The sequence below is a fragment of the Megalobrama amblycephala genome, linkage group LG5 (genome assembly GCF_018812025.1).
Source record: "Megalobrama amblycephala isolate DHTTF-2021 linkage group LG5, ASM1881202v1, whole genome shotgun sequence".
Classification (NCBI taxonomy): Eukaryota; Metazoa; Chordata; class Actinopteri; order Cypriniformes; family Xenocyprididae; genus Megalobrama; species Megalobrama amblycephala.
In genome coordinates, this window is record NC_063048.1 from 29,426,233 (window position 1) to 29,453,941 (window position 27,709).

Genomic DNA, 27,709 nt, shown 5'->3' on the forward strand with positions numbered 1-27,709 from the left:
TTATGAGCAGTAATTTGGCCTGTGCCATTTTATTCAACAAAATCAGAAATGAATGCTTAAATAATCAGTAATGGAGTGATATGATCTAAAGTGTCCAATTTTCAGTTAAAAGTAACAATCAGCAGTCTTCTTCACCATCCTCCACGAGAGGAATTTCTGGAAGATACAAAGCAAAACATTGGTATGATAAAAACAAGAGTGTGTTTACACCACTAGGTGGCAGCAGCCTACAGCCTTACCGTCTGCAATGTCTATGCTAGGGCTTGTGGAAGCAGTCTCTTCCATAGAGGTGATGGCATTGGTTTTCTCAGACATGTTATTTAGTCCACCAGCATGGGAGGAAGATGGCTGTATGCCTTGAAGAAATTCTGATGTGTCCGAGATGCTATCGCAGGTCTCAGCCTCCCCGGTGTCTAACGGCACACTATTTTGACTCCCTGTGTGCCCGGGATATGAAGGTGGGTTTTGTTCTTCTGAATGCTGTGAGCTCCCCAGACCAGCAGGGGGCAGATCATTTGGGGGCTGACAATAAGTACCACTAACAGCCTCTTCATAAGAGGGCAGTGGCACAGCAACACCATCTACAACCAGGATGTTTGGATCCTGGCTTTCATCTTGCACTTCACTGAAAAAGAAACTTTTTAATGAGTAAGTTAAGAAAATATCAAACTACACTGTGTGATTATTATGTTGGCTGTACCTCGGACTTTGTTGGGATTTGCATTTGAAGTGGAACATCTTGGCTGTGATCACCAAGAGCAGGGCTAGCAGCACACTAGTGGCCGTACAAGCTACTACTTTCCATGTGGTTAGTAGAGAATCTTGAAAACCAGGCCATGTTGTCTCTTTGGGGGGAAAAAAACTGTACTTATAAACCCCATTGTACAGCCAAATTTAACATTATAACACAAAAATTCTACAGTATTTAGATACATCTTACTGACATCAAACTTTTTAATGGTATATGCTGACCAAGGCTGCATTTAACTCATACACATATCAGTTTTATACATTAATAATAAATTAATAAATAATTTATACAACGGAAATTGACCCAATTATTTCTTATTGCACAATCTAATGTGTATGCTTCATAAGACATATGGTGTTCCAAATAAAAATCTTTTATCGAAACTGATGCAGACTGATTTACCATCTTTGATGCAGTAGAACTGCATTTGTGGAAACCATTGCCCGTACTGGCAGGTGATGTACTTGTAATCATTCGCTAGAGAGTAGCCAGGATAACAGTAGTATTCTACGACCGTCCCATGAATGTAGCGGTCACATGGTTGCGGGTGGCACATGTAATCACCATGTTCTGTCATCGGGGGTAGGGAGCATGCTGTAAAAACATCAGAGACAGAGAAAAAGACATCTGAATCAGAGAACTCGTTTCCTCTTCCTGAGTCCCACACCACATTTTAATATTTGTCCCTGCATTTAACACTTCTAAAAAATAAACTATTACTTAGCTTTCTGTTTACATTATTGCAGATTTTCTTAATGACATTTTTAAAGTAGCTTTCAAAAGTTTACAAATAGACTTTGAGATTTTACTTATAGTTCATTAGTAAAGAAAACTAAAGGCTCATTAGTAAAGAACACTAAAAACTAATATACTTTATTTTCTGCATTAGGCATGTTTCAATATACCAGTATTGGCAATAACCGTAATATTTAAAATGAATAGTACACATATGATAATACGACACGTAAATAATCAGCACCAGTATCTGGTTGACATCCCAACGTACAGTAGGTGGCGGTATTGCCACCTGTCATAAAACACAAGCAGACAAGCAGCTGATACTGCCGCGTAAAAACATGTCATCGACACTCATGACACTCAACCCACACGCCAAGAAAGTTAGCTCGCCAAGTTTTTTGGATTTCATGAAAATGACTTGTAAATCATCCCAGTCTGAGGACTTGCTGATTCACCCACCTCTGCCTCCATCTTGCAGATTTGGCCACTATACAGAGAGTAAATTGCCATTATTTTGCTAGTCCTGAAACTGGAAATGTTACATTATCCTGTTAACTGCTGATGCCTTTCTGTGTTTTATTATATTTTCATCCCTTGGGGCTTTTAGTCAAAAACTGTACTCATTTGGATGAAAACTTATGGATTATGCTTACTTCAAATATCTTTAAAGAGCAGTATTTTTTCTATTTTTACCCAAAAGATGTGAGAATAATGGAAAGCTAAGCTCTCACATGTAGCTGAATAAAATGCAGATAGAAAGAGAATTAACACACCATTGCAACAGTATATTGTTTATCTATGTTCATTAAGCCATCTTTGGTATTTTCATAAGGATAATGTATATTTATAATGCAATACCAGTTGACATAGCCTTTATCACTGTATAGAATAATATAAAGTAATTTAATTTCTGCAATAAGATTCTGTAATAAGAAGCCACATCAGTTTATGGAAGGAAGTTATTTCAAACTTCCATTAAGTGTATAATTTGTTCCTTTTGTATGCAATGGTATGATTCTTCAAAAAAAAAAAAAAAAGAATAAAATAAAAAATAAAGATGAGTTTGATAGCATTATTTAATTTTTTTGTTTATTCAAGATTTTATAGATATCTGATATATTGTTGTTGTGTATTTTTTTGGCCATGATAATCGTGTAGTGAAAAATCTGATATCATTACAGCCCTACTTTGGGCTTAAGACTATAGACTATATAAACCATTAACTAAGATTAAGTTTACATGACAATGGTGTACTAAAAACAGAAATGTTTTTCGTTTGCGTTTTTCGTGTACAGACGACAACGTTGTCAAAATTATCCTTGTTCACACGGATCTGTGAAAATGACTAAAAATGCTGTATTCTGCTGCCAGGCCAGTAGTTGGCGGTGTCACTTTGTAAAGAAACACTATGTGCCTATAGACTGAACAGGTAATATGTATGCGCATGATGTCACCGTTTTCACAAATCCAGGCTTTTGTAGTTTACACAGAGACGACAACGGCATCGATTTCAACATCCCATTTTCAAAAGTTTGCATTTTCAGGCCCCCAAAACACTGTAAATAAATGGCCAAAACACATAAAAAAAATTCCATTTTTAGTTGAAAATGGTGGTGTGCAAAATGTTCAAGGGTAATAAAAATGTAATTATAGTGCAATTATAAAATAATTTTATAAAATATTATAATATGAAATATTATAATATATATTTTTCTTCTGAACATATATGTAGATCTGTTGATTTTTCAACTCAAAGCTGAGAAATGATTTAATTATATTTACCCTCAACATCAAGGCACCGGGGTGGCGTGTCCGACCAGATGAGGTTATACATGCATTCCAGAAGTTCAGGTCCCTCCAACTTGTAACCAGGAAAACACTGGTAGTGGACTACAGTTCCAACAGGCACAGAGAACTCTGCTTCCGAGATGTTCATGTAACTATGTGGAGGTATCAGCGGCCGTAAACAGCCTGTGGAGACAGAGGACAGCGCATGAAACCCTTTCCAGGATCTTAAGTGGTGGACATGATGTACATTTTTTAATTATAGTCAGGTTTGTTTTGAATAATTGGCAACAAGTGACTTGCATCAACCTTGACAAGTTGGCTGATTATCCCATGTCCCATCGGCTTGACATACTGATTCCATAGTTTCCGTGTCAGGGTATCGGATCTGAAATCCCTCATGACAGCTAATAATGAGGCTGTCGCCAGGCCTGTACGTCTTATTTGTGACATCAGCATCCTCGATGAATGGGGGAAGACAATCTTTGGAAGACAGATTAGCTAAATAAATAAATGCTGCAACATTTTCATAAAATTACGGAACGGAACTATCCTAACCTTCTGAAAGGCACACTGGTTTAAGGCTTGGTTTCCAGCCTAACGATCCATTGTGGAAGCGCGTGCAGATAATCTTGGCCGGCCCCTTTAAGCTATAACCATCCACACAAGAGAACCTTGCCACCGAGTTTTCGAAGAACACACCGGTGTTTGGAGTTCTGATTCCATGCTCAGGAAAACCGGGATCCTTGCAGAACTGCTCCACTGAAAATGCACAGAAAAGAACCAGAATCATGCATTTAAAGCAAAGTTGGCATCTTATGATTGTGCCGAGATCAGTGTTGGATCCTGATGTCTGTAATTTGGTCGTTTCTTGTTTAATACCTATCAAGCTTTAATATATCTGCTATATTAAATTATTTCAGAAATCTACTACTTGTACAAAATAATTATGCCTCCCACCACCACCACTTTATATTAAGCATTTCATTAAAAATTGTAAAAATGCAGGAAAAAATTGTTACAATTTTATTTATTTATTTTTGAAGCTGGCTTGTCTAAGGCATGAAAATCTGACCAAATCTGGTCAGTCATGGTGATAGAGCTTATTCAGATGTCATTTAACATGCTTTATGATCACAAATTAAATGTTGTCATCATTTACTCACTCTCATGTTGTTCCAAACCTGTATGAGTTTCTTTCTTCTGTTGAACACAAAAGACAATATTTTAAAGATTGATGCCCCATATTGACATCTATAGTATTTTTTTCCTACTATGGACGTCAGTGGGTGCCGTGAACTGTCTGGTTACCAACATTCTTTAAAATATCTTCTTTTGTGTTCAACAGAAGAAAGAAACTCATACAGGTTTGGAACAAAATGAGGGTGATTAAATGAAAATGTTCATTTTTGGGTGAACTTTAGTTCACTTCAGAATTCCAATTTTCCTGGTAATTTACTCACCCCCATGTCATCCAAAATGTTTATGCTTTTCTTTCATCAGTTGAAATAAAATTAAGGTTTTTGAGGAAAACATTCCAGGATTTTTTTTTTCCATATAATTCACTTCAATGGCTACCAATGGGTTGAAGGTCCAAATTGCAGTTTCAATGCAGCTTCAAATGGCTCTACACGATCCCAGACGAGGAATAAGTGTCTTATCTAGCAAAACGATTGGTCATTTTAATCATGTTGGAAAGGTTGCGCATGATGTAGGCGAAAGTACCGAGCAACTGTTTACAAAGCGAACGTGCAACTACAAAAAAAAAAAAAAAGTTAAAACAATGTCGGACGTAATGCGTGGTGTATCGCAGAGCAGTGCAAGATGAGCATTTGTGGTTAAAAAATATATAAATATATATATTTTTTTTTAGAAAATGACCAATCGTTTCCCTAGATAAGACTCTTATTCCTCATCTGGGATCGTGTAGAGCCCTTTGAAGTTGCACTGAAACTGCAATTTGGACCTTCAACCCATTGGTAGCTGCTGAAGTCCACTATATGGAGAAAAATCCTGGAATGTTTTCCTCAAAAACCTTGATTTCTTTTTCACTGAAGAAAGAAAGACATACATCTTGGATGACATGGCGGTGAGTAAATTATCAGGAAATGAACTAATCCTTTAAATCATAAACATCAGAATGGAAATCTCTTTCCGGAATCTATCTTTTCTTAAAATTGTATTCTTATTTTCTTTTTTATTTTACATATGGTCTTACAACTTCTGTCACCACAGGAGGGTGTTGAGTGTGATGTCACCTGGGTGAAACTGTTAGTGTTACAACTCAGCCCGTGTTACAACACTCCCCTATAGTGTCTCTCCAGCATCACACTATCAATATATCATTTGCCTCTACATGAGAAAACACTTTTCTGCTGAGATGTTAGTTTTACTCAATGTTACATAAATGACACCTTCATAAAATGTTGTTATAACCAGGAGGAGCTTAGGGCCTACATGTTGTCTGGAATTTTACGAGTGTGGTTTTTGCTTGTTTTGAACTGTCTGCTTTGTCATGACCAAAGGTTATTCGATATACAGCAGGCAGCTGGAAAGCAGCATCGTCATGTCATTGAGTGACTGTTAAGGCAGAAGAGAACAGAATGGGCCGAGGGGCTTTCGACAATTTTAGCGTCCCATTACACAAGCAACCACAAGGGAGGTCCTGCATCCTCATCATACTCCCAAATCCTCATCATCAAAAAAAAAAAAAAAAAACTCCTCATCACTTATATAATCGCAGTCTTTATGTAGATCTCTTACCTACTGTGTTAACCGGGAAGGCGGTGACCAGAAAAGGAAGGAGGAGGAGGATGATCGAGAGAATAATCTGGCCGCAGACAGGATGTCCAAACGCAGATTTCTTGCCTTCTTTATCACCATGATGAAACATCTTTCATTGAATAAAATTCATCGGGTCACAATGCTCTGAAATTATGATGACAACGACAAAAAGCTAGGTAAAACGTGAAAATATTAGGATTGCATCATGGATTTTCAGCCCTGCAGAATCTCCTCGCCGACGCGCAGAACATGATGACCAGTAAATCCCCATATCAATTCGGAAATACCAAAATAGTCTTTTCGGGATCGCGTGTATGGCATATTCAGCACGCATTATTATGCATTATTCAAATGTCTTCGACAGATCAGAAGAAGGCTCGTGCAACATAACGGTGATGTCTAAATGTACAATGATCGAGATGATGATGAAAAATGCGTCATAAGCGTCACTAGTCTACCTTACCAGATTTAAAGCCAAGGTCTAATGACGCCAGTGTTTTAAAAATAGTGCTCGCTGGTTTCTGGTCATACACACAGTTTTTCCTGTCACCTACCCACAGATGTTGTACATTGAAAATCAGTGGCGTCGGAGTTTCTCTCGCTCTCTCAGCAGATAGTCGAGATGATCAAGCTGATGATAATCAATGGAATAATAGCCTTCTGCTAGGCTAGATCCTTTCTTCACTGGAAAGTTTATCTAAAGCAAAATTATCCAGCCTCTCGTGGTGCAAGTAGGTTATCTCGTGATAGGTAGATGAATTATTATACAGGTCAAAGTACCAGTGTGGAGCGTTATAAAATGAGTAACAAGGAAGCAACATTTTTAGATGGAGGAGTAACTGCCAAAAGAAAGCACAGGAATAGCATCTGGCCTCCCTAAATAAGGTTTTAAACACTAAAGTTTGAGTTGATTTACACAAGTAAAATCCTTATTCCTGAACTTTCATATAAGTAATATAAATAACAGGCAACTCAAACTCTTTTGTTCATTTCAGAATGGAACTAAACAAATATCAATATGCATTTGACATTATTTATTAGTGAATTACAGAAAATCACATATACTATATCTAAAAAGCACTCAGCGATGTTTTTAACTCATGCATTTAAGGTAAAAGTGTTGAAATGTCAATAAAATTCAATAAATAGCTGGGAATGCAGCTAGACCACTAAATAGATAACCTATCTGTGTATGCTCTCAGATGTAAGTTTAGGCTGAAGGAATTAAAGGGATAGTTCACCCAAAAATGAAAATTCTGTCATTAATTACTCACCCTCATGTTGTTCCACACCTGTAAGACCTTAGTTCATCTTCGGAACACAAATTAAGATATTTTTTATAAAATCCAATGGCTCAGTGAGGCCTGCATCGCCAGCAAGTTAATTTCAAATGCCCAGAAAGGTACTAAGGATATATTTAGAACAGTTCATGTGACTACAGTGGTTCAACCTTAATGTTATGAAACGACGAGAATACTTTTTGTGCACCAAAAAAACTAAATAACTTTATTCAACAATATCTAGTGATGGACAATTTCAAAACACTGCTTCATGAAGCTTCGAAGCTTCACGAATCTTTTGTTTTGAATCAGTGGTTCGGAGCGTTATCAAACTGCCAAAGTCACATGATTTCAGAAAACAAGGCCACTGATTCAAAACAAAAGATTCGTAAAGCTTCGAAGCTTCATGAAGCAGTGTTTTGAAATCGCCCATCATTAGATATTGTTGAATAAAGTCGTTATTTAGTTTTTTGGCACACAGAAACAGTGAACTGTTTTAAATACATCTTTAGTATAGCTTTCTAGGTGTTTGAAAGTCTAAATTAACTTGCTGGGAATGGAGGCCTCACTGAGCCATCGGTTTTTATCAAAAATATCTTAATTTGTGTTCCGAAGATGAATGAAGCTCTTACAGGTGTAGAATGACACGAGGGTGAGTAAATAATGACAGAATTTTCATTTTTAGGTGAACTAACCCTTTAAAGGTGCCGTAGAACCTCTTTTCAAAAGAGTGTCCCCTGAATGTGTCTGTGAAGTTTCAGCTCAAAATACCCCATAGATTTTTTTTTAATTAATTTTTTTAACTGCCTATTTTGGGGCATCATTATGCGCCGATTCAGGCTGCGCGGCCCCTTTAAATCTCTCACTCCCGACTGTTACGTAACAGTCGGTGTTATGTTGAGATTTGCCTGTTTTTCAGAGGTCTTTTAAACAAATGAGATTTATATAAGAAGGAGGAAGCAATGGAGTTTGAAACTCAATGTATGTCTTTTCCATGTACTGAGCTCTTGTTATTCAACTATGCCAAGGTAAATTCAATTTTTGATTCTAGGGCACCTTTAATCACCCTCAAGTTGTTTCAAACCTGTATAAATTTTTTTGTTATGATGAACACAAAATAATATATTCTGAAGAATGTTTGTAACCAAGCAGATCTCATACCCTCCATTGACTACCATAGTAGGAAAAAAAAATACTGTGGTAGTCAATGGGGGATGAGATCTGTTTAATTACTGCCATTCTTCCAAATATCTTCCTTTGTGTTCAGCAGAACAAAGAAATTCATACAGTTTTGGAACAATATGAGGGTGATTAAATGATTTTTTTGGGGGGTGAACTGTCCCTTTAAAGTCATAAACTAAAAGTCATTGTCAAATATTAAAGAAAAAAGAAAAGAATGTTTTGGCTATAACCTGCATATTTACTTCTGTGTTTGTTTTGCAAATGACTTACAAAATTGCATATATGAAACCTCAGTGATGTAAGAATGTACTCCCACTGGCATTATTAGCTATTTTAATATCAAAAACAACTTTTAAAAATTACAAAAAAAGCAACAACAAAAAAACTAGATTAATGTGGAAATCAAACAGCATTATATAGCAAAAGAGTAGGAACCTTAGCAACTTTAATGAATGTCGGTAATCAAACTGTTAATGGTGCCCATTTACTTTCATAGTATGGAAAATAAAATACAATACTATGGAAGTCAATGGGGCCCCATCAAAACTGTTTGGTTACCGACATTCTTCAAAATATCTTCTTTTGTGTTCAGCAGAAGAAAGAAATTCATACAGGTTTGGAACAAAATTGAGGGTGAGTAAATGACAGAATTTTCATTTTTGGGTGAACTATCCCTTTAAGGAGCAGCATCAGAGTGGCATATGCAGGCCTACATATTTATTCACATGGGCTAACATAATTCAACATAACATTCCAGCATTTTAGCTAGAGACATTATAACAGTTTTTACAATCATTCCAACAGTCAAATCCTTCAAAGAATGTGTACAGTCTAAAAGACCCCTTCTAAAACACGGTTATGTTGCTATCTCACTTAGATACACTTCCTTGAAACTCGTTATAATCTGGTGGATTACATTCCTGTACAGTTGCTTTACGACCGCGCAAATAATACACAAGTGCTAACAGAGCAAAAATAGCTAATGCTAGGAATATTATCAGCCCAACATATTCTCCTGGAGTCGACAGGGCCCCCCGTGCTATAAAATTAGGGGACAGTGTTGTGAATACTTGATCATTTAATAGACTAGGATTGAAAGTGCATGCAGTTCCATTTACCAAGACGAATGGTTCATAACAAGCACATTTATAACTTCCAATCGTATTTATGCACATGTGAGCGCAGTCATGATTTGAATGGCATTCATCTATATCTTCGCAGTTTTGTTCGCTTCTAACGAAGCCAGCCGGGCACCAACACGCCGCCCCGCCTCTCATACATAGCGCTTTACAAACACTGGTTGAGCAATAGAAATCACAGCGGCGTGGATCCCGTGCATTAGGTCGGAATCGCTCATAACATGAACACCTGTATCCGGATTTCATAGGAGTACATTTATGTTCACAGTGCCCAAGCAAACACCGCGCATCGTCCAGGATGACCACATTTCCTTTGCAAAGATCCCCCTCAGGGTCCCCACACAAAAATCCATCCAGTTTGTCTGTGCACGGTCTCTCCGTCAATTTTCTGTCTCCGGAGACAGACACGCAGCGTGGAACGCACGGCGTTTCTGCGCTCTCCCAGTTCGTGAGTTCCGTGGTCCTTTCTCCTTCGCGTGATGTACTCATATTACTTGAGCACTGATCCCTTGGGAGATATAGTCCTATCCAAAAGTGTCCGATCATGTTATCAAGAAGAAAGCCGACAACTTCATCGGATATATTCGATTGGATAGATAACTGACCGCCCCGTTCTCTGCAGATCTCTTGAGCCGTTTTAAAGTCCACTGGTTTTTGGTATATGTTGGCACAATATTTTAGATTACTCGAGCAAGCACAGCTATGTACCAATCTAGCACAAGACGAAATTAACACGATGACCAAAATCGTTTGTCCATAAGAATCCATCCTATCTTGATTTCAAGTGGTACAGCAACTTGAGCTGCATAAGGATGGCATTCAAAGCTTTGAATAGTCCTACCTTTTTGAAAACCCATTCTAGAGAGAAAGGTAGCTAAACACAGGAAGGAAACTCCGCCTGAGGAAAATACTCCAGAGGGACGGGTCACTGTACTGATAAATGTGATGTACTGCTCACTTTCCAAAAAATGCACTACTGGACTTGAGGAAAATGACGCATGAATTGTATTTTCAAATTTGTGGTCCTACCAGAACGTAAATGATTCATTCAGTCAGTCAGTGATTAATTGAGTTCCTCACGTAGGCTACTCTTTCAATGACATTTCATTTAAAAAGGTGCAGGGTTCTGTTCCATAGTTTCAACCCTGATTAAACACACTAGAACCAGCTAGGTCTTCAGGATTACTTGATTATTACAGGCATGAGATGTGTGTTTAATTAGTTAGGGTTAGAACATAAACTCTGCTGATCGTGGCTTTTTTTTTTTTTTTTTTTAGAACAATAACTATATTGTGTAGGCCTACATAAAGTTAGAATATATATGATTTACTTTTAGTGATGTTTGTAAACAGGTGTAAGGCTTGGAATAGGCCCCCTTAAAGGGTTAGTTCAACCAAAAATGAAAATTCTGTCATTTATTACTCACATTACTTTTTAATATTACTTTTTGTTAATTTCTCAATATATACATACCGTACATTCTTGGCTACAAAAGACTGTAAATATAATAGACCTATTCTATTATAGGCTTTTCAGCAAAACGTAGACTGCAAAACAACAATTATAAAAAAAGCAATTAATTAAACAGAAAACACTTAAAGGACAGAAACTGTATTTAATAAGTGACAACATAACATATAGGTAAAACTTGCCTCCCTGACAGAAAACACGCTGAAAAGAGTTTATCTGTTCATTAGTATAGCCTGTCTTCATTGACCCTTGCCTTAAATTATCCTTTGTGGTTTTATTATGCTCACTTTTTATCCAACATCTAGAGGGAAAAAATAGGCCTAGATAATTCTGGAATTCCAATATAAGGATAGAATTCACAAAAACAATTTTAAAAGTCCTCTGTCAGATATGATGCTGACGGAAAATAAGCATTCACACTTGGGCTACATTAAATTGTTCAATTGAATGTTGATTTTTTTCCGTTCTTTGTCCAATCCAGATGAAACCCAGCAGTAGTTGTCAGCGTTGTTATTTTTCAAAGTCTCTTTTCTTGAACGTTTCCAGATGACTAAAACTGATATGAGCACAATGAGCACAACCAATGGAATAACTGAAGCTAAGACATACACGAATATCCAACTACTGACAAAACTTTCTTTGCGTTTACTGGAGTCCACCTGAGTGTTCGTCTTGTTCAGTGGAGGGGGTCTGATTGTTGACGATTCAAAACCGGAAGTTAACTGAGTCAATTTAGTGATGAACGCTTCTCTGTGATCTGGAGATGGAGTGATTTGTGGTTTCTCTGTAGGATCCGGGACACAGCTGATTTCATTTTTAGCCAAAATGAAGTTTTTCCTGCAGGAACATTTGAAACTACCTATAGTATTGAGGCAGATGTCTTCACATGGTTTACTAAGACATTCATCTACATCTGTACACATTCCTCTATTCTCTGATAATGAATGATAACCTGCGTGGCAGAAACAAGAGAATGAACCCTGCGAATTAAGACAGCCCTGATCACATCTGGATTCGGCACATTCGTCCACGTCTTCACATTTACCAGCAACAAGCCTGTAACCTGAGTTACACATACAAAAATAGCTTCCCAGCGTGTTGTGACACCTGTGTTTACCGCAGATATGTTGATTACATTCATCGATATCAACGCAGTTTATGTTGTCTTCAGCCAACTGAAATCCCTCCGCGCATGCGCATGAAAACCCAGCAGATGTCGGTATACACGTTGATTCACATGGTGAATTTTCGCAGTTGTTTCTGAGAGCACAATTAACTTGATCATCCATCAGATAATAACCTTCACGACATTCACAACGAACACTTTCTTCTGCAGTCTCAGAACAAATGTGACCACAGCCTCCGTTTTTATGTGTGCAACTTCTTTTATTTCTTGCACAAAAACGCTCTGAATTTGTCCAGCCAAAAATACCATCTTTGTCGAGACAAATTGAGGTAAAAGATTGTGAATCCTCCGACCCGTCGCACAGTATTTCAGCCCATGTCCCATGTGGTAACATCGTCAACCTTTCATTTTGAACTTGCGGTTCTAAGAACGGAAGATTGTACTTGACATCACCTGGTTCTTCCATCACTATGGGTTTGCACATGCCTTTGGATAGAAATGTACACATATAAAATGCGCTTTCTCTACACGATCCATCTGTCCACTTGAGATCATCAGCCAGCGAAATCGACACACACCTGTTTTCCGTGCACGTGCTCAGTGGTTTCTTTTTCCAGTTGGAATATTTGGAGTCGTTTGGCTCTGAAGTCCATTTGAAGCCGTGCAAATCCTCAGTGAAATCAGTGCAGCGGCTTTTCGGCAACTCAAGCCCGATCCAAACTTTAGAGTTAAGGATGTTGTCTTCTGCTGCTAAAAGAGCCGATTTAACTCTCTGAAATTCATTGTCATTTCTCATAGTAACCAAATTGCCTCCATTATTGACACAGTTTTCTTTAGCCTTTTCAAACTGTTCCTCCTCCAAATGCAATGTAAGGCAAGCCTCGGCTGTGCACGTTGTCCTCACTCGGTCTGTTCCGCCAGCGACAGAAAAGGACAACATCAGAATCAGGACACGCATCATCCCGCCACTATCATTAATGTTAAAATACTTCTCGCTCTGAGGAGAAAATATTCAGTTCATCTCAGAGAATGGAGAAAGAATTCTTCATAGGCCTTCCAATACCAAAACAAGACTCAAACTAATGCATCCTGTTTAGTGAATAACCTTCAACGGAAATCTTGAGCAGCAGGCTTCATTTGTGTCTTCTCAGGGCGAGTTCCTGACGCCAACAAAAAACAACTGACCAGGCTGCTTATTGTTTTGTCTACTTTCCCAGCTGTATCAACCTATAACAGTTCAACAACGTGACACCAGTCCAATTTTAGATTTAGACGACTATGCTTCTTAATGAAGAATGCCATTCACACTGTATTAATCGGGGGATATATTAAAGAGATGCATAGCCTAATTTAGTTTACCAGGAGTCATATAATAAGTGCTCGCAGTCTCATGTTTGGCAAATCTTGATGTACTTGTGTCGACCCACACTTATGTCTGCAAGATGTCTGTTAAAGATCACTTCATCTTTAATGTGTCAGTTTTACATACATTCTAAATCTTAAACATCTAAAGACATTTTAAAAACATCTATTTGACATCTGACAGGAAAACGTCCGTATTGCAGATGAGCAAACACTCTAAAAAAACCTCTTCCAGAGGTAAACACGCACATCAAATAGACATCTCAGAGATGTAGCATTCTAAATGAAGATTAAACAATAATAATTGGACAACTGTGATTGAATCTGACAACATGTGAATCATGTTGTCATTATTTCATTTTTTCCCCCCGAATAATTCTATTGCATATATTTTAATGAATTACTTTACAGATCTGATGTGATAGAATGTATGCCAGAGACTAAAAAAAAACTTCCAGGAAAGTCTTGGGCTAGTTGTCACACTTTTTAAAATATTTCCACCTTTATTGTTCTGGAAAAATATGTAGTACAGAGATATGAACAACCTTTTATAGTTTATTCATGCAATAAAAACAAATCTGAAACATGAAACAATTCATGAAATGGCAAAAAAAAAAAAAAGTGAAGAAATATAATTGAGGTGTTTGAAACCAACATACAAGCTAGCGAACACATACATTTGTGTAACTAAACTTTTTAATTAAAATATTATACACTATAAAAAATGCTGGGTTAAAAATGGACAAACCCAGGGATTGGATTGTTTTAACCCAGTGTTTGGGTTAAATGTTTGCCCAACATGCTGGACAGTTTTATTTAACCCAACTATTGTTTAAAAATGACTATATGGCTGGCTTAAAATGAACCCAAAATAGGTCAGAAATTAAAAATCAGAGACATACTAGAAGCAACAAAAATAATCAAATGGTAAACATTTATTAGTAAGCAATTTAATAAATGTTTATTGTTTAATTATTATTCATTAAACTTATTAATAAATGCTCATTTATTAAACATATTAATAAATGTTAATTTCCAACATACTTTGGGTTCATTTTAAGACAGCAATACAGTAATTTTTAATCAATAGTTGAGTTAAATAAAACTGCCCAGCACGTTGGGCAAACATTTAACCCAAAACAACCCAATTGTTGGGTTTGTCAATTTTCAACCCAACTTGAGTTGTTTTTGACCCAGCACTTTTTAGAGTGTAGCCCTGTGTGACAACACCAAACTCCCATATAACATTAAATACATACTGCATACTCAGCCACAAAGGTTATAGTTATGATATTTTCTATATTTTACACAGAAACAAACATACTACATGTCTTGCCATTGTGTCTGTTGCCTGCCTGTTGCTGATAAATCTAGCCATGGGTCACATCCTGTGTTTGTGTTGAGCAGGGCATTGCCTCTATTTGAATGGCAGGAAATGACCTAAAACACCCTTCCGGTGGGCCCTTTAGACCTATTGTTGATGTGCGTGAAGTTGCTCATTTTTTGTTAGTCATCAAGAATTGTGTTCTTTCCTACTATTTAGCATTATACAGGGGGTGAAAAACTTTGTCTTCACTGCATTGATAAAAGTTAGCATAACGGTAATGATAACTTCATCAAAATGCAAAGAACATCTTTATAACATGCAAAAAATATGATATATTAAAAAGGATGGACTGGTACTTTTAGTGAGTCATCTCAATGAAGCCCATACTCATAATCATAATAACTCTATGCTGGATTATTAATATTCCATTTCAGTACAAAGATCAACCCATTGTCTCTCTCCAAATCTCTAAAATAGAAAACCTCCAAAGAAGGAGAAAACCTCCAAACAAAGAAACATCTGCTGTTCATCCCATGAGCTCTGACTTGTAAACAGACAGTTTCCTTCCTCTTTTGGGTATTTTCTGAGCAGGGATCTCCGTTTGTTGTTTGAAGTTTTATTTTTTTGTTGTATAATACCTTTATCACACATTTTCATTTGTAGGACAAGTCCTGTCCTATATTTGTTCTTGTTCGAGAAAGAATCACTAGGAGATACATCACAATAGGAAAGAAAAGACTATCGCAGGGACGTGGGAACTATATTCTGTGTTATGTATCCTGATTAACTTTATGATTAGTTAAATCTCTTTTGCACATGCATCGCCACAGAGTTAACCATTTCAGACAGTACAGGACAGCCTCTGTCTCGTTCACTTCACGTCTGTGGGCGTTACGCACAGCTCAGTGTGGCCCAGGCACGGCGCCAGGATTCCAGTTTTGGATGGGCCAGACCTATTGTGGGTGGGCCTTAAATTAAAAATGTTAAATTAAAAAAAAAAAAAACGTTATCCAATCACTGCTTAACCTAATAAAAAAAATATTGACTAATTTAGCCTACTGTTATATTATCTGTGCGTATACATAATATAGATTTTAATAGCTTGATGCTCTTTAAATATTTTGTTGCATTGTTAAAAGTTTCGGTGCATAGGACAGACCTATCCGCGATCGCTCTCCATGGTTCTGACCAAAGAAGAGCGCTTTGGAATCTCCATTATGCATGAAACGCATCATACCTGGGCTGCCTTTTTCCGATAACATTGTCTCTTAGCGCGCTACGAAGACTCTTAAGGTATAACTTAACTAAAGGTATACTACCACTAAAGGTATATCATTGCTAGGCGTCTTCAGGGCTATCATCCACTTTTTGACGACTTCATTAAGTTTTGTTTTATAGAAAACTCTTTTTAAAAGATATTCGTTTTGTATAAATTGTATCTTAATTTTGATAAATGTTTTATCAATCAATTGCCCGTATTTAATAAATAAGAAGCAAATATATAGCAGACAATGTAATAACCTGAATGAATGATGAATGATCTGTTTTTATGTCATTTTTCCTTTTTTATTCAGAATATTCACAAATGTGTTAGCTATGGCATGAAATATCTGATATTCCGATTGTCAAATACATACAAGTGGAAGTGTATTGTTGTTTAAACACCTTTATAACGATCGCGTTAGTTGAGCTGTATGCGCGATATAATTTTATGATACAAAATTTTGAAATGTAGGCTTAAATCAAACACATTTTAATTCAGATTCTGTATATATATATATATATATATATATATATATATATATATATATATATATATATACAGTACAGTCCAAAAGTTTGGAACCACTAAGAGTTTTAATGTTTTTAAAAGAAGTTTCGTCTGCTCACCAAGGCTACATTTATTTAGTTAAAAATACAGCAAAAAACAGTAATATTGTGAAATATTATTACAATTTAAAATAACTGTGTACTATTTAAATATATTTGATATATATGCAATATATATGCACATTTATAAAGGCTACTTAAATGTCCTAATTAAACTAAGGCCTAATCCTGGCTAAATCTAAGCCCTGTCTGTGAAACCATCACTGATTCTGATCTTGTGGTTCCTTCATTAGGATGGCTTAGTCAGTTTGAATTGTTAATACTACATTATCATGAAGATATTGATGTTGAAGATATTCAATGAGCACAGGTGACGATTGGAATGAAACTCACTAATTTAGTGTCAGTGACCTCTGGTGGAGAACTGGTGACATGACAGCGGTGTATTTCAGTTTTTGTTAATCAATTTAATGTGCATTTTATAACTATTCATGAATAACAGATAACATGCTCAACTATAGGTCCTACTTGTATTGCCTGAGAGCCAATTTAGCCTAAATATGTTTATCAATGCTAATTGTAGCCTAAATGATCCATTTTATCTATGGGACAACGACGCAGGTGAATGCCTGATTTATATATACGGTTGGGAACCCCTGCAGCAGGGAGCCCTAGCCCATATATCCCTACTTGCACATTACTGTAATATTAAAGTTTACAATTAACAACAGAGCCCAAACTCTTAAATTCAGTTGCTATTTATTTTTAGATATAATAATCAACACTCAGTGTAAATTCCACATAAGGCAGGTTTTCCATGAACTTATAAATCTTATTCTAAAAATATAATCATTTACACAGTTACTATCATAACGTGTTTTTTTCTGACAAATTTATTTAAATATATTAAATAATTTAAGGCATTACAAACATGTAAAGTAAATAGAATGAATATATAAGCTATATAGTGCATATATTTAGTGAAATGCTCCCCTCTAGAGATCATTTCTCTAGCAAACTAACATGTTGTGGACACTAAATGACTTGCCTAAGGTAAATGTAATGTTACGTGAGATATTATTCTCAAACTGTTCTACTGATGTCTTTCTGCGGTTGAAACATTGTTAGAGATTAGGCTACACGTAAACATATCTATGCATAGATAGTCTGTTCTTCTTCTGTGCTTTTTCCTTTTGCGGCGGTTAGCAAACGGCATTGCATTACCACGCACCCTCTTCTGGATTGGAGTGTGGAAATCCTTCCCATTTGGCTTGCCATCAAAAATTTGTGTATAGCAATGGTGCAGCACCCAGAATTTCCTAAGAAATAGGAATTTTATTCTTGAATATTATGAACAGACAAAAACACATTGAACTTTTGAGTGGTCTGAGAGTTTAGTGAATTTACAAACATTTTACATACTACTATGCAACTAATCGTCTTACTTTGGGACACCAGTAACATTTCCATGACTTCTTGGTTATTTGTTGCCTACATGTATATTTAACACCTCCTATTGTGACTTTAAAAAAATATACATGGTTAATACCTTACAAATGCACAAACAGATGGTTTTAATGTTTAAAAGAGTTTGTGACTGCAAATTTTAATTGTTTGGCACTGTCATACAAGTACTTGATATGACTTGCCTGGATTTAATTTGCATATACTGTTTTGGCACAAGAATTTAAAGGATTAGTTCACTTCTGAATGAAAATTTCCAGATAATTTTCTCACCCCCATGTCATCCAAGATGTTCATGTCTTTCTTTCTTCAGTCGAAAAGAAATTAAGGTTTTTGATGAAAACATTCCAGGACTTTTCTCCTTATAGTGGACTTCAGTGGCCTCCAAATGGTTGAAGGTCAAAATTACAGTTTCAGTGCAGCTTCAAAGGGCTTTAAACGATACCAGACGAGGAATAGGGGTCTTATCTAGTGAGACGATCTCATTTTCTTTAAAAAAAAAAAAAAACAATTATATGCTTTATAAACACAAACAATCGCCTTGCAAGTGCTTCCATCATTCCGCTTTCCGTATTCTTCAAAAAGCTTACGCTGTATGTCCTACGCCTTCCCTATTCTACTTACGGAAAAAACGGAACTGGCACCGCGTTCGTTAGTTGAATAGGGAAGGCGTAGGACATACGGCATAAGCTGTTTGAAGAATACGGAAAGCGGAGGCACTTGCAAGGCGATCATTTGTGTTTATAAATCGTATATATTTGTATTTTTTTAGATAAGACCCTTATTCCTCAATAATTGTAAATTATCAGTAAAATTTTATTTGAAAGTGGACTAATTCTTTAAAGAATTAGTTCACCCCAAAGTTATCCCATAATTTACTCACCCTCAAGCCACCCAAGGTGTGTATGTCTTTCTTCTTTCAGTCAAACACAATCTGATATTAAAAAATATTCATATGCCACTACTCGACTCTCTCGTGAACGTGTGGACGGACATTACAGGAAGCTATTGATTATAATCTATAAAGTTATATATATAAATTTCTTACAAAAAACGCATTGCTTTTCTTAAGAAGGCCTTTCTTAACACCCTGGAGCCATATGGATTACTTTTATTACGGATGGATGTGCTTTTTTGTTTTTTAAAATATTGGTTACTATTCACTCCCATTATAAAGCTTGGAAGAGCCAGAATATATATATTTTTAATATAACTCTGATTGTGTTTGACTGAAAAAAGAAAGTTTTTCAGTCAATCTTCACATAAACTCATTATAATAAATGTCATATTTACCTGTGGGCTTCCTACCTGTCTAACAGGTAAGTACAAAAAAGTACAAATACAATGAATATGCAGTAGCCTGCAGTGCATTTTTTTGGCAAAATGCTCCTCTCTAAGTTAATTTTTGTACCTAACTAATGAGTTTTTGGGCAACGAACGGCTTATCTGGGGAAAATGTGAAGGTAATGTTAAATGTGTCATGCAATCTGTCACGTCACAGAGCGCCAAGAAAGATCGCGACTGTCTTGTTATGACTGTCATTGTTTTTATTTTTCATATTGCCTGCGGATAATTTCGCTGGCTTCCACGGCAGATCACACTGTAAATACACACTGTCATGTTGAGTATCAAACCGTAGCTACGGCGTAGGCTGTGCGTAGCACGCGTACCATACGACGTAGCCTGACCTGCACCTCTTCAAAAATGTAACAACGCGTCAATTCTACGCGAACCGCAAGCGCTCTGATTGGTCTGCTAGAACCCCTCCCCCGGGTCAAAAAACTGGCGCGGAGCACTCGGAGAAGAGCGAGCACTTTCAACTAGTGATGGGACATTTGAACCGAGGCTTCGGAGCTTGTGTCGAGCATAAATGGGCGTGCCAGATGAAGCGTCGATTCGAGGCTTGTGTTGGGAATGTAGAAATCACGTGACCGATGACAAACGAGGCCTCGGTTTGTGTGGAATACGTCATCGGTTCGGTTTGAGTGTCGCTTCCAGATAAAGGGGGTTCGAAACACATGCCACCTTGTGGGTGTTTCAGGAGTAGTAGAACCAGAAGTAGTAGTAGAGTGTCGGAGAGTCAGAGTTAAAGAGTTGTGTCATTGTTGTTATTGTATTATTAGAGCTATATTATTACATTATATTAGGTTATATTAGGTTTGTATGGTATAATTTATGAATAATTAATTATCTGTCTGTGTGTGTGTGTGTGAGCCAGTTGTCTCTGCACAAGTAAAGTCAGACAGAGAAGATACATATTTTATTTTATACCCAGGCAATGCAAATGTCTGTTCAGGTCATAGGCTCAGGATTAATTTTGTCTGCTATTTCTTTGCACAGTAGCTAGGTGTCACTAGTGAGCAATGCTGAATGAAGCTCCGGGTAATGAACCTTTTGGTGAAGCAATGGGTTGCAAAGCCTCAGTGCTTCAGTTCATGAGGCTTCATTTGCCCATCACTACTTTCAACTTCACTATGAATTAAAAAACACTCTGTTTCACATACAGTCAAACTGCAACAAAAGTCATTACCTATTTGCCGCTTCTCGGCCGTTTCTGTTTGCAAGCTTATCTGACAACGTACATGACAAGCTGCTTCTTCTTCGGCTTTTGTTTTGATACTCAACATGACCGCGGACACTGCCTCCTAGTGGTCTGCATGCACGTCGACGCGGACAACGACGCAGAAGTATAAATGAAAACAGACGCATAGCCTGAAGTATAGACCTTATTTACTAGAGAAACAAGCGCGCCGCCATCTTTATGAAATTGTCTTTGAACTTCCGTTTTGCGGTACCTCTGTACATTTCTATGGCATCGCTGTCAAAGAATAATTAGATGGTTAAGTGGATTTACTTGTTGTAGAGTCAATGAAAGTTATCATGAGCAAAGTTATCATGAGCATTGTTATGTTTAAAGCAGATGTCTTAACAAATGTCAGTAGATCGGGAAGATTTTAAAACGAGCAGTTCATTCATAAACGTAATATCGCTGTGGAAATACAAACCGGAAGTCAAAAGACAACGAGCGCAACGCTGAAAAGGGGCGGGGCTACATAAGGTCTATAGAGGGTATGCAAGTGACGTCACCGTCGACCGTTACAACTGCGGTCACGTCCACTGAGAGGCAAAAGACTGAGCGGCAGCATTGGCTTTCAGCGTGAATGTCGCGAAAAACACACAAAACACATTCAAAACGGGAAAGCGCATTGTGATTGACTGTACAAATTTCTTTGACACAAAACCTGAGGTATATATTTAAAAAAATGCAGAAAGCAACAGAAAAAAAGCAAATGGATCACTGCAATTCACAGAAACAGCTGGACTCCAGGCAGAGAAACATGGATTTGCAGTTATCATTTTGTGTCAAAATGTTGGATTTTGAGGTAAAATCATACCGTATATATTGTATTGTTATATATTATGTTGACAACTCATCAATTAAATATTTTCGATCTTATATTCTGCATAATTGGGTGTTTTTAAATAAACAACACTGACAAAAATGTATTATAAAACTATATACGTTTTAGGGCTGGACAATATGACGATATAACATTGATATAAGTGATTACGCGGATTTAAACCTATATTGTAGTTATATAAAATATTCACAGGCAGATTTGCTTTATGTATTTCCCCACCGTCGAAATCAGGCACATATAAATGTAAGGAAACACGACTCCTGGCTGCATGTCAATATCCATGGATTAGGTTCATTTGACAAGTTGTAAGGAACACATACAATTCCAACCTTTAGTGTAATTCGTTAGTTTTAGTCGCTTTTTCGCAGTTTCCCCTATTAAATCCAGTCACGCAGCAGGTTCTTTTGCCACTCAGTCCAGCTAGGGAGCGCGTTTTCGGCGGGAAAGTGACGTCGACGCATACCCTCTATAAATCAGCCTTAATGCCCCCCATGTTTACGTATGACAGCGCGCTGTGTGTGTTGCCAAGTCTGCGATTTTCCCGCAGAAATGGATTACTTTTTCACTGTTGCCACCGGTGTTTTGCAACTCAGTGGGTTGAAGTGACCACACTAACGCAATATGTAACCCCCGGAACGCAGGTTTTTACCAGGATATCCCACAGGACAATGGGCTAGTAAATTGGACTAGTTTTGAGAAGCAATTGAGTGGATTTTGTGGTAAAAGCCTGGGAACCCTGTATTGTTCTTTTGCGCATACAGGTCAGTTCAGAACCATCTGTTCACACTGGAAATCTGATATTGGCCACATATCGTGAACACAACATGAACAGCAATACAAAAAACAAAAAAAAAAGAAAAGAAAAAAGATCTGAGCAAAAATCGTAATTGAGCGTACTGTAGCCTTAGTGAAATGCTCCCCTCTAGAGTTAATTTCTGCAGTGAACTATGCTGTGGACACTAAGTGACTTGCCTGAGGTAATGCTATGTAATATAATGCTATGTGAGATTTTTTTCTAAAGTTGTTTTTTTGATGTCTTTCTGCAGTTAAAACATTGTTTGAGAGATTACACGTAAACATATCTATGCAAAGATCATCTGTTCTTCTTCTTCTATGCTCCCTTCTGGATTGGAGTGTGGATTGCCTGTGACTGAAATACTTGTCATCTGACTGAATGCACTGAACCATGAAATTTTTTTTACAAAGTGAACTCACTCACCGAGAACATTGCTATCATGCAGTGACAGTTCTTGATCTGACTTGACTGGTTTTAATTTGCATATACTGTATTGATACAAGCATTTAAACAAATATACACCTGTCAAGAGTGAGTAAATTATAGGAGAATTTTCATTTATTTGGGTGAACTAACCCATTAAATACCTTGTTGGGGATAAACAGTTTAGGACCCTTGAAACCAGATATGTTGAATAAAGACCCGGAGTCAAAGTTTAAAATAATTAATAAATTGAAGAAAAATTTAAGAATAGTTTGCAGTTTCATCAGCAGAAGCCAGCTTCAAGTCTCACAAGGAGTTCGTAGGCCACTCTGCGTACATTCACATTTTCACAATAATTATACTCTAACAGAGTCTACTAACTACGTCATTACTAAGGTAAAAATTATTCTGATTGGCTAAGAGAAGATAGACAAGATTAGAAGTTTTCCACACATGGACAGATAGTAGGAAGCGTATCTTCATTCGTCACAGTGATGATGAGGGGGACCCTGGATTTAGGTACCGGATGTCCTTTTGGGGTCATGACATGACGTCTGCTGGTCTCAAGCAGAATGCCAGTCGTCCAGTACAAAGGGACCTGCACAGAACACAGCGCACATACACAGATACATGATTCACAACTTGATCTGAAGTTGATCTGAGCTCTGCTCTGAGCAGGAAACTTTACCAAAACATACTGATAACATGTTCTTTCCTCTCAGTAAGAGGTACAGACAATATTCCAAATTATTTTCTAGTGTTTGAAAAGGAAAATAAATTATTTAACATATGTTGAAGAAGTCATTCAAATAATTTGACACAAAATATATATATTGAAGCGGCAGTGGATTCCAGAATCCATCCCTTCAACCTAATTAGACCTATACCTGTCATGAGTGTTTATTTATAAAGAAATGTCACATACTCTTACTTACTATGGTCATAATTTATATATTTCTATACTCCTCAACCTCATAATAAATATACGGTCATATATCATATCCCTCACAGGTAGCAGGGAGAGTCAGTGTGCGTAAGCAGGCCTGACCCTCCTTGCATCTATTCTCTTATGGATTTTATTAAAACAGATGTTTTAAATGTTCTTTTAATATGTCAATCAGCTCCCTAGTTAGTAGTCAGGGCACTGATAAGGGAGTCGGACATCTTAAGGACAGTCTCAATCCCAAAATCCTTCCAGTGCACTGAAACATTCGCTCCATAAAAAGTCCCAAAATGTACAATGAAAACTTCTCACAATGGAAGTTCTGATGCACGAAACATAAATCATGTGAGCCAACTCCTTACACATAACATACACAAACATGCAATGTTTTTTTTTTTAAATACAAACCATTATTATATTATATTTCAGCATAAACATACATCGCTAGACAGGTAATGAACATTATCTAGCTAACATTTATAATTTATTTACAGCTGAAATGTTGCATGTAAATGTAACAAGCATTTATCAAGTATTTATCATATTGTACTTTAAATAACATAAAAAAAATAATACCAGAAAGTTATCAGTTCTGCTGTTGTTCATAAATACCAGAAATGATGCTGTACAATGAGCATGTTGTCATGTTGTCGATGTGCCGAATTTCGACTCCTTGTTAAATTATTACCACATCTTGTTGAAGCTGCTACCTGATTGCTTAATCCTAACCCCACCCCCGACACCCAAACAATTTAATAATTCAATTCAAAATTGCTTTATTGGCAATGACTGTAAATAATACAATATTGCCAAAACTTGGAATATATCTAAAAAATAATAAAAAGCAAAAATCAAATAGAAGAAAATATTATAACTTAAACAGTAACAAACTGGAATGTACATTTGTTCAGTGTTTATGTATTTATACTAGTTCTGTAAATTGATAAAAAAATTAACTAATTAATTTCTGAAATTAATTGCATTTTTTTCTGAAATTAACTATGATTAAAAACATTTTTTATTTTTATATTGTAATAATTTCACAGTTACTCTCCAAATTTATGTAGAAACAACTTAAAGACAGTATTTCAAATATTTGTTTAATGTCATTTTTTTATAAATGAAGGCCAGTATCACTGATACTACTAATATGGTACTAATGTCTCTTTTCATTTTTTTTAAACATTAATTATACACATTCAACATTACAGTATAACTGAAAGCTATCAATTTCAACATTTAATAAGCTTTAAAAATAACTTTTAATATAAGTGAACTCAAAACAATCTTCCCATAAACACATTATAATTATAAATGTCATATTTACCTGTAGGCTTCTGTCTAACAGGTAGGAAATACACAGAAATTAAATAAATTAAATCACTTCACTGCATAAATTAAACAGATTAATCTTTATTAAAAAAGCTACAATTTTTCTGTTACCTTCATTTTTTGATTAACATTAATGGCAGACATCACAGCAACTGGTTTATTAGGCTGCTTTGACTTTCAAGCCCTGGGTATACTTCAGTTTGTTACGTGTACGTTAGTGTACACGCAGAGTCGAATGCACAGCCTTTCAAAGTATACTTCATTTGATTCATACGCATAAACAGGTGTTCGACGCATGTCTCTCACCACAAGTTACAACCCATGTAAAGATCTTTGTATTCTTTCATGCTAAAGTTGTACAAATGAGTGTACTTTTCGCACAGTCTCTTGTCTATGTAGGCCTCCATTGCTGCTGTAGCTTGCATGTGTTCCGGTCTTTTCTGTTAATGCAGTTTTTCATTGACTACGTTGTGAATCGGCGCTCCCAGAGCATGGTTGCCACCTTGTGGATAAACTAATTACCGCAAAAAATAATTAGTTAATCTAATTACAAAATAATTAGTTTATCTAATTACAAGTATGTGCGGTTACAAAAATCCGGTGGTGGGTGTACACTATGCGCATACTCTGACCCTTGCGTACACATAAAAAGTGAACTCTAGGGCGTTAGACCAACACAACATCAACCACAATCAGATGGTTTTAAAGTTTTTGAAAGATATTTGCCTTGGTATATTTTTCCCCAAAGAGAACTCCCAGTTTCGAAGTGATTTCAAATTCTTATTGCTTGCCACTATCATATAGAGAAAGTGCTTGTTCTGACTTGACTGGTTTTAATTTGCATATACTGTATTGGCACAAGGATTTAAATACCTAAGTAGACCTACACCTGTTATGAGTGTTTACCAGTGTCATATTCAAAGCAAGTCCAGGCTGGAACAACTAGCTTCTGGGGACTTTGAAATGTTTATTTTGAACATATACCCATACTGTAAAAGAGATCTGTATTGTATTAGTTTTATAATATTATGCATTGTGCATTAATCATGCACATCTGACCATTTTTTTTTCTGTCCTCCAAGAAAATAATAATTATAACTTGCCTAGGTGAAATATGTAGATCAGTGTTTCTCAACCTTTTTTCAGTCATTACACCCTTTGAAATTTTTCAAAAATGTGTGGCACAGTACATTAGTGTTGTCACCATACTGGAACTTATATCTTGAAAAGTATCAATATTACTGTAATAATACTGTATGTACTGTCATATGAACATTACTCAATTACCATTACAACTATCTCACCTAAATGTTTGCTCACTCATTGTATTTGTTTTTTCACAATTGGGTAATTTAGTTGAAATAGCACAAAACAGCTGATTTCAAACTTTGAATTGACAGTCAGTAATGAAATAACAGTCAATAATAAAATAATAAAATAACAACAAATAAAAAATTACTAACAATAGCACAAATAAATGCAATAGAATAAAGATACAAATGAAATTAAAGCTGCAGGCAGCGATGAAAGGGCCCTCGCCCCCGGGGCCAACACCACCCGGTGGCCTTAGGAAAACAGTGAACAGTGGGTGACATGCATGTAAGCGAGTAAATACAGGAGAATTATGGCAAAGTCATTTCGACGTGCCACACTTCCTGCTGCCAACAGGTGGCGCTTTGACTATTACTGAATATTGCCATGTAGATGTCTTCAAGGGAACCCCTGGTGTTTAGAATTGTATGGCTTAATATAACGTAAATGATGTCTCTTACTGAAATATGTAGTAGAAAATATCCATGACATATTTTGTTTGCGTTCTATATCAGTGACGTCAAATGGTTGCACTCGGTGAGCTACTGACGCTGTCCTATTGCTATTTTTAACGCGACACAACTCGGAATATAATATATGATGCCACATTGTGCAGCTTTTGGTTGTAATTTTCAGTCGATGAGCCACAAGAAAAGTAATGTAAGTCTTTGCTGCTTTACTAGCGATAAGAGGAGAAAAAAATGGGAAGTTGTGAATAATGTGGACAAATAAAACTTCCTAAAGATCCACGTTTTTGTTCTCTTCACAAGCCCTGGTGCCTTTGAGGCTTTTAGAAGACCACAGCTGAAAGAGCTTACAGTTGCCGATGGATATAAGTGTATGCTTTAACCAAATGTCATGCCTGTGGTGGAGACTGAAGAGGGCAGCCTATAACACATCTCGATTGAGACAGACTGTCTCATAGCACGGGTGTGCTGTGATGCACGAGATATCTGTGATTGCATAAAACAGTAGCATCTTCTCAGCATATTTAACTCTGTGTAATGCATTCAGGTGATCAGACAATTTTAACACATCAGCAGTAGTTCGAATAGCCACAGAGACATTGCACAGCTTCAATGTTTTCATCCTCATTAATGTTACGCTCTGGCTCAAACTGAACAGGCTGATCAGGTTTTAAAAGGAACCCCGCGGATATTAAGACCTGTATGCGTTACTAGATTACCGTTGCACCAAAACAAACATATAAAAAGCCTCAGTCATCAGAACTAAAGTGAAGAGAA

The 27,709-nt window shown here is 36.6% G+C and overlaps 3 protein-coding genes across 4 annotated transcripts; all 3 read right to left on the reverse strand.

Annotated features, from left to right (window-relative positions):
• Positions 1-7,061, reverse strand: susd4 (sushi domain containing 4). Of its 2 annotated transcripts, XM_048191746.1 has the most exons (9): positions 6,613-7,061; positions 6,038-6,202; positions 3,833-4,036; positions 3,584-3,757; positions 3,272-3,460; positions 1,154-1,345; positions 701-845; positions 240-625; positions 1-156 (listed from the first exon to the last, which is right to left on the reverse strand). In XM_048191746.1, exons 2-9 carry the CDS (start codon positions 6,165-6,167, stop codon positions 119-121), a joined length of 1,458 nt encoding a protein of 485 aa, XP_048047703.1. In that variant the 5' UTR covers positions 6,168-6,202; positions 6,613-7,061; the 3' UTR covers positions 1-118. The 2 variants fall into 2 exon arrangements, with proteins under 2 accessions (XP_048047703.1, XP_048047702.1); XM_048191745.1 differs by lacking the exon at positions 6,613-7,061 and having other exon boundaries at positions 6,038-6,552.
• Positions 7,062-8,836: 1,775 nt separating this feature from the next.
• Positions 8,837-10,927, reverse strand: LOC125269036 (thrombomodulin). The gene has a single exon (XM_048191748.1). It carries the CDS (start codon positions 10,425-10,427, stop codon positions 9,390-9,392), a length of 1,038 nt encoding a protein of 345 aa, XP_048047705.1. The 5' UTR covers positions 10,428-10,927; the 3' UTR covers positions 8,837-9,389.
• Positions 10,928-11,254: 327 nt separating this feature from the next.
• LOC125269035 (complement component C1q receptor) lies at positions 11,255-13,493 on the reverse strand. The gene has a single exon (XM_048191747.1). It carries the CDS (start codon positions 13,214-13,216, stop codon positions 11,555-11,557), a length of 1,662 nt encoding a protein of 553 aa, XP_048047704.1. The 5' UTR covers positions 13,217-13,493; the 3' UTR covers positions 11,255-11,554.
• Between the last annotated feature and the right edge of the window lie 14,216 nt (positions 13,494-27,709).